At 36.1% G+C, this 8,221-nt stretch overlaps 1 protein-coding gene across 1 annotated transcript; it reads right to left on the minus strand.

Annotated features, from left to right (window-relative positions):
- Positions 1-6,275: 6,275 nt before the first annotated feature.
- Positions 6,276-8,221, minus strand: LOC125648226 (neuroligin 4-like). Its single transcript, XM_048875195.2, has 2 exons — positions 6,682-8,221; positions 6,276-6,579 (listed from the first exon to the last, which is right to left on the minus strand). Exons 1-2 carry the CDS (start codon positions 8,217-8,219, stop codon positions 6,351-6,353), a joined length of 1,767 nt encoding a protein of 588 aa, XP_048731152.2. The 5' UTR covers positions 8,220-8,221; the 3' UTR covers positions 6,276-6,350.

Genomic DNA, 8,221 nt, shown 5'->3' on the forward strand with positions numbered 1-8,221 from the left:
ATTGAGAACTTAATTAAAATTATTGCCAGTGGTCACGGCCTCAGACACCAGGTGATCAATGACCTATGACACGAACGATAACTTTATGTACGGTTGTAAGCTGCGCCTTCTATCGGTGGCATATTGTTTACGCATGGGTTCTAACAAAAGACGACCGTCCGCGAACCGTTTTGTTTAGATGACAGTGTTATGTTACTTTGAATGTCATGAGTACCAATGATTTCACGATGAATGGTTTTTTACAGGAAATCGTAGATGTAACACGGTTGATAAGAGTCATCGGTAAATGAAAAGAAATGTACCTGTTGTACAAGTGCTTAATTTTTATTATTACAGATAACTTTTTTTGAAAAAAATTAGTTTCGACAATTTTTTTTTAATGGAGCGTAAATACCATTTAGTTGGTAGCTTTATGTGTGTATCAGCATTATTTTTTGTGCAGGATTGCCGGTAATGAAGATTGTGTTTTCACCTGTTTATTATATGTAGTATACAGAGCGGAAACATAATACATGTTATAGTATTTAAATTCTGAAAATTTGTTAGAGGTTGTGTGTTTAAATTTTGGCTGTTTTATTATCTCAAAACTTCTATATGGAAAGAATTTATCGTATTAATCATAGTATATAATTCTTTTTTGTTGTTGTTTTTTCATTTATTTGAGCATTATGAAAAAATCGTCTGGATGTATTAAAATTTGATATGTTTTATGTTATTCTAAAAGATTGTATGTTTCTAATTATATATAATACATATATATTCAATTGGCCTAGGATATGACCAGAAAAGAATTCTTTACGTTAACCGCAATGGTACATTTTAAAAAAGTGGGGGACTGGACTGTCAATGAACATCTTCCTAGTAGAATAACAGTAATATTTATGTTTGAAAAAAAAGCAGAGGGGACAGGCCTCCCCTCTGACCCCCACTCCCAACACTACGTGCCCGCATCCTTCAAGAACACATATTTTCGACATCATCGACAATGCAAAAAAAAAAAATTAATTAAAAGGCTTCCCAGAGTATAGTGTATGTGTGATTGTATGTGTGTGTGTGTGTGGAGGGGGGTCATTAAATAAGGAAAATGTCCGTCATTCAAATCGTAATTAAAAAGCGTAGGGGACAAGCTTCTCCTCTCACACCCCACCCCCTTCCCCCGATACTACGTGCGCACATCCTTCTAGAACACATATTTTCATTTCATTAGTATCAGAAAAGTGTCTGTCATTCAAATCGTAAGTAACACGTTTTTTATTTTGATATACAGTGCTTATGACCTATAGGCCTAAAGAATGTAATTTACAATATAATAGCACCTTTTTTCACTGACCCTATAGTTCTCACACTTTTAAAAAAATATCTAAAGGAAATTATCTTTCCCGCCAGATGACCGAAAATTGAAACTCTAATTATTGTTTTGAACATATTGACACAATCAATAGATCTATCAACTTACGAGTTCCACACTTTAATTGTGAGTGTGTTTTGGAGGTCCTCCCCCCCCCCCCCCCCCCCCCCTCGAACTTTGATAAGCAACAATTGCTTTTTTTCTCATTGAGTTCATCCCAGTGATTATATGATCTATTGTATATGTTTTACGTCCTATACAGGTCTTTGAAAATGTCGACATCTTTGTTGTTGAACTGCTCTGGCCTTGAATCTCGAAGCCCAGGAAGCAGGTTTTTTGAATTACTATAAATTAAAGTAATACATGTATGCAATTCAGAATCTGTGTTCAAATTTTCATGTTTCAACAGGAAAATATGATTAATCAATTCTTTAATAAGTAAATCTTAATAAGGTTTTTTCATATATAAAATGATGTATCAATTTAAAGTCCTATCTCAATTTTTATTTCTAAAAAAATCTAAATCCAAACCTTCCATTGACCGGCAAGTGTATTCATTTTCAACACCGAAATGAACGCGCAAAGACATTTTCATCAGCGTACTATCATTATAAAAGTCACGAGTCAAGTCCGTATAAAGCAATATAGTTAGAGGCAGGCAACCAAACAGAAAATCCTCAATAGGTAAAAACAAAAGAGGTAGACATAAGGCAGATTGAAAGCAGGCACGTAACATCGTTTTTGAAAGTGGGGGAGGGGGGGGGGGCAGCCAGAAAAAAAAAAAATTCCACTTACCAAAAAATCTTTGACAAGCAAAAAAAAAAAAAAAAAAAAAAATTCCCAAAGTCAAAAATCCTATTTCGTGGGGTGGGGTGGGGTGGGGGTGGGGGGGTAGGTTCCAACTTTTCTGTACACCAAAAAATTTGTTCTTTACATAACATTAGCGCATTTCACTACAAAAGTGGGGGGGGGGGGCGGGGGGGGGGGGCAGCAGGCCTTCCAATGACCATTTTCATAGTAAATTAACAGTAAAACGTTAGGTTTCCTGCCCCCCCCCCCCGGGTTTTACGTGCCTGGAAAGGGCATGACCGTAAATTAACGATCTGTATTGTATACTGTCAAGCATATGTTGGCAAAAATATTGGAGGGTGGGAACTGGAACTTCCTGTCCTTCCACCAATCATTTGAAAAATCCGATTTTATTAAAAACATAATTTTCTGTAAATCGTTGTGTTTGCAAATTACATTAAAACGGTAATGTTTTTGTGTGTACATGCATTGCCGCTGATCGCTGGTACACATGCGATGGCTCCGAACTCGGGCAATCGAGCCATGGGTTACGTAATTGTAAACAAGAACAAACCCCGGTGTGTATGTAAAATGCTTGCAGTTAATGACTGAATGAAATGAGACTGATTCGATGTGGATTTCTGATGATTTTCTATACATGTTTAGAGTTGGTATAATCATGATAAGAACCCGTGATTTAAAAAATAAAGTTTATAAATTATTTGTTATGCTTACAAAAAGGATCCATTTTTTTCAATTTGTAGAGAATGCAGAAAGCTTGTGTATTAACTGGCTAAAGTAGAGTTAAATCACAGATTGCTTGTCCACATGTGATGAATCTCCAAAATTAAACACAATAAGACGCTTGAGATGTATATATATATATTTGGGGCGCTCTTGCCTTTTTCATTTCACTTATAAAAACCGCATCTACTTGCACGCATGATTGTATTTAGATGAAATGAAATGAACCGACAAATAAATCCTTCTGTATGCAGACAATTATAAGTTAATAAAACTTAAAACTACTTCATTTTATTTAGTACGATTTTTTCTGACAATTAGAAACGTCACATACCCTTACCGTAAACTTATTGTGAGGAAAATGACAACCCGATAAATAATCAGGAAAATTGTGTAGGTTTTTTTAAATGTATGTATAACTTGACACAAATATTATGAGGTCCATTGATCACTAACTCGAAATGTTTGCGGTAGCATCTTTACAATTACTTTATAATTGAAATAAAACATAATATAATTGTTAATTAAGTATGATATAATGTAAAAGGGTTCAAAATGATTTCAAACATAATTTTCCAGTAATTGATGTGTTTATTTATGCGATGGACGAAAGCCGAGTTAGCTTCGATGTTTTTGTTTTGATTATGCAAGCTTGTCACTCTGGCCACCTGCGAGCGAGGCGAGAGTTGGGTTACATAACTGTATAAACAACGCTGACCGTGAAGAATGTAAACAGCTTGCAGTTATTGACCATGATTTATTTTACGTTTGAACGTTTTATTTTTATGTATATTACTTATTTTAATTCTAATATGAAACAAATAAAAGATAATTTATCTCTCTCCTTTTGTTGTTGTTGAAGGTTTGTTTATGTTAAAACGAAAGAAAAAGAGAAATGTATCATTAAATAATTTGTATTTGAACCACAGAGCATGTCAAAAACCTTATTTAAAATGAATATTAGTATCTATTGTAGTCAGGTATGTTATTTTTAGCAAGTTTATTTCAGTTATACGCATGAAGAGTTCTCGCTCACTTGCCAAATGAAAATGGCTACTTGTTTACGGGTATAGCTTTTTACTCTAATATAACACAAGATTCGAACAAAATAACAATTTCATGAGATAAATAAGATGTTAAAGAACAACTTTTCCATCGGAAGCCATATCGAATTCTTTGCCGTTTTTGAGCTATAAAGCGAAAACTTTTAGGGGCCGTAGATCCCTAATTTAAGGGGCCAGCCCCTTTTTACTGGTGTCAAATAAAAGCTCTTGAAATTCTACACAACTTTTATTCTACATGTCTTAACAAAATATTTTTAGTTTAAAAGATACAAAGGAAATTATGTGCAAATTTTCGCTCTTTCAGGCGTCCTGATTTTTGACCCCTTTCTATCGCCATTTTAAATGGCGAAATCAAAAAACAAAATATGATGTGCACAACTACAATGCTTTTACTTTACCAATTCAGTGTTTTCTCTGCTCCAATTATTATAGTCTCGGAGCCTTTATCTGGAAACCAAAGCCCCTAAAATTTCACTAAAAGGGAAATAACTCGCAAGCGGAAGAGAATATCCAAAATGTTTAAAAGTATTTTGAAAGTCTTTAGTAACATGTATTAAAGCTGAAAATTTGAGCAAAATCGGTTGAGGAATGAGCGAGATATGAAGCTTCAAAGTTAGCGTCTAGGGAAAAAAAAAAAAAAAAAGAATAATAAGAATAATCTTAACCAGCACAATAAGTAGAAGGTCTTCCGTTGCTACGGAAGACCTTAATAAAAACTTGTTGAAATGACAAATTTTAAATGTCAACAGTTTAAGAAATCTGATAATTCATAGATATATAAAAATTAATTGTGGATATTAGTGAAATCATTGTGTCATAGACGTGCAGTAGAGGAAATTCCAGCATAGGAGTTATTGCCCTTGACAACATTTTTAAACTTATAAATAATTGATTATCTATGGAAAATAAAAACTTTTTCAGTATCAAAAGTTTACCGAATTTTTTATTTTAGTCAGTGAATAAAATTCCTCTGAAAGATATATTTCAATCATGTGCAAAATTTAATTAAATAAAGATTTTGCAAAACCCTATGACATCACATGAGGATCAATCAACCTTAATTTATCAATTTTAAATAACACAATACCCAGTGTCAAGTGACGCGGCTTGCAATAGACTTTTTCGCGACTCTTTACAATGGTCCCCATATACTCCCGAACGCTCGTCAATTGATCATGTTTGCGACATGTAGATCGACGCATTCGAACACAATCCACTCTATCCACCTTGTATCAAACAGAAATAGTGACAGAATATAACAGATAAACCGTGCAACGAACTGTATGTATTGTAGAATTCTAGCAGAAACAAATGCGTGTACAGGGGACATATCGTTATTAAAGTAAGAAATTGGTACCATCTTGTCATTTTTGTCCCCACCCACAACGCAATAGGGGACATGTAAATGCCTGTGCGTGCGTGCGTCCGTCCCACTAGACTTTGTGTACGCAACTCCTCCAAAACCACCACTACACCATCATTCATAGGATACCAACACTACCACCACATACCATCATCCATAGGATACCAACACTACACCATCATCCATAGGATACCAACACTACCACCACATACCGTCAACCATAGTATACCAACACTACCACCACATACCGTCATCCATAGTATACATATACCAACACTACCACCACTACACCATCATCCATAGTATACCAACACTACCACAACATACCATCATCCATAGGATACCAACACTACACCATCATCCATAGGATACCAACACTACCACCACATACCGTCAACCATAGTATACCAACACTACCACCACATACCGTCATCCATAGTATACATATACCAACACTACCACCACTACACCATCATCCATAGTATACCAACACTACCACCACATACCATCATCCATAGGATACTAACACTGCCACCACATACCGTCATCCATAGTATACATATATCAACACTACCACCTCGCACCCTTATTCATAGGATATTACTCCTATCTAACATTATTGATTGAAACCCAGCACATACTCACCAAATCTACAAAGTGCCATCATCATCACACAGCATCATCCACGGGATACAAACAGCTATACTCCACAAGTGTAGGACACTATTCTCTACTCACCAGACGCTGTTAACTCCTGACTACCATCAATTCGAGGATATCAACAACACCACATACCATCATGAATGGCGAAGATAACGAACAGCGATCATCCACACAATACCGACACTTACCCATCATCACACATATGATGCCAAGACTTATCCACCATCATCCATTTCATACCAACACTTATCCACCATCACCCATATAATACGAAAATTTGAGATATATGGACATACCCGAAAATCAGAGTACGTGTATTTAATATACATTCGATTGACATACATACCATGAACACTATCACTAAACACCGCGCTTAATTTCACAAACAACAGAAATTATATATACTCCAAAGGAATAGGCTATTTCTACAAACCAGTTGAGTTTGTTGCGAGTTTGAAAAGACCTGAGGAATGGCATTCAACCAGAAATCCATTTCTCTGTCTCTATACTTGTTCTCAATAGACATATCACTACCACTCAGCGTTAGGTAAGCCTGTGTGGTTTTATTGTATATGGGCCAATATGGAAGAGTGTCAGAATTCGGATTCCTGAAAATTAAAGTGTCGTACATTAAATGTAAGACTATTACTAAGGATGAATACTATGTCACTTAAAAAATTATGAAGTGCGCAAAGTAGATTTTGACTTACCCGCTTTTGGCAAAGTTAGTCCAATACTTTCTCATGATGGCTGACAACTTTAAATCATTATCACTGGCTTTATATTTCGAATTTACATCAACAACACTGACATCTTCTATAAAAAACAGGAATATTACATCAGTGGTATGGGCAGATCCTTTAAACCAAGGTGGTGGATGTGATCCCAAGAAAATAGGCAATCCTTCTTTCAGAATATACTGAAATTGTTTTGTATGTTTTGTATTTCTGGTTGAATGGGCTAACAGAGTGGACACACTAGGCGCAATGAAAAATAAGTCGGAGTACCATAGCAGCACTGAAACACTACCATCAGTAATATTGTCGTCTTTCCCGTACTCCCTACACATTGCTTCAGATACTTTGTGCGAATGATTAAAATGATCAGTTACCGCTGTTGGAATAAGTTTATTACAAAAGAATGCTTTCGGAATAGCCTCGGTAATATTTAGTCCGTACGCAGTAAGAACTTCAGAGGTTTCTAAGTACAACGACCCTTCCATGTCACAATTTCCAACCATCAAGTCTATGGATTTGAAGTATACATACTCCTCTGACGATGAATTTTGAAAAATCTTATTTGGGGACAATTTGAAAAGATCATTATCTACAACAGGCGTAAAGACATTGGTTATCAGCCTGTGCGTGGAATTACGCCGGTCATTTGCAAAGTCCAATATTGCTTGCAGCAATACATCAGTTGGTAAGCTCCGCATACAATCAACTATATAATCTGGTTTTTCTTCCATTTTGCATCCAACTTTGTTACTGATAATCTTAGAAGATATTTTCGTGCTTCCCAGAGCTAAAGGAGAGTTGGCCGTACCGCTTTGCAAAATAATTCGCTGGAACAAGCCTTTATATCTCGGTATAAGAGACAAGAGTCCAACGCTGAACCCTCCGGCCGATTCTCCAAACAATGTAATCATCTCTGGATTCCCACCATAGTCATCTATATTATCTTTTACCCATTGTATTGCTAATAATTGATCCCATAATCCATAGTTCCCTTTTCTAGAGGTTCCTTCCAAACTATAAAATCCAAAGATACCGAGTCGATAGTTTAAAGTTACAACAATAATATTGCCAGACAAGGCCAACATACTTCCATCGTAGAAACTCCCGGATCCAAAAATGTAGCCACCACCATGAATCCATACCATAACCGCTCTTTTGTGTTCAGACGCCACGGTATAAGGAACATAAATATTTAGATTAAGGCAATCTTCGCTCATCCCCCCTGCGGTATAACGAGAGTCTGGCAACTGTACACATGCAGGACCTGGGGTCGTCCCATTACGTGTTCCACTCCAGGCGCCATAGGGCTTTGGTTTAGCGAATCGTAGATCTCCTGTTGGAGGTGCAGCGAAGGGTATATTCAGAAACTTTAAAATTCCCGCTTGAGTTCCACATAAAATTTCTAGTCCAGTTACACCGCCAAGTTTAGTTTGATGAATAATCGTCCTGCTATATTGCCCTTTTGAACAGGAGAGGAAAACGCACACAATGATCGCTTGAAAAATATTCATTT

The sequence above is a fragment of the Ostrea edulis genome, chromosome 6 (genome assembly GCF_947568905.1).
Source record: "Ostrea edulis chromosome 6, xbOstEdul1.1, whole genome shotgun sequence".
NCBI lineage: Eukaryota > Metazoa > Mollusca > Bivalvia > Ostreida > Ostreidae > Ostrea > Ostrea edulis.

Excerpts from the sequence above, each read along its gene's own strand:
- LOC125648226 (XM_048875195.2), bottom strand. The coding sequence starts at position 8,219 with ATGAATATTTTTCAAGCGATCATTGTGTGCGTTTTCCTCTCCTGTTCA. Across the intron at positions 6,580-6,681 it reads ACTAACTTTGCCAAAAGCGG|GAATCCGAATTCTGACACTC; the intron begins GTAAGTCAAAAT and ends TTTAATTTTCAG.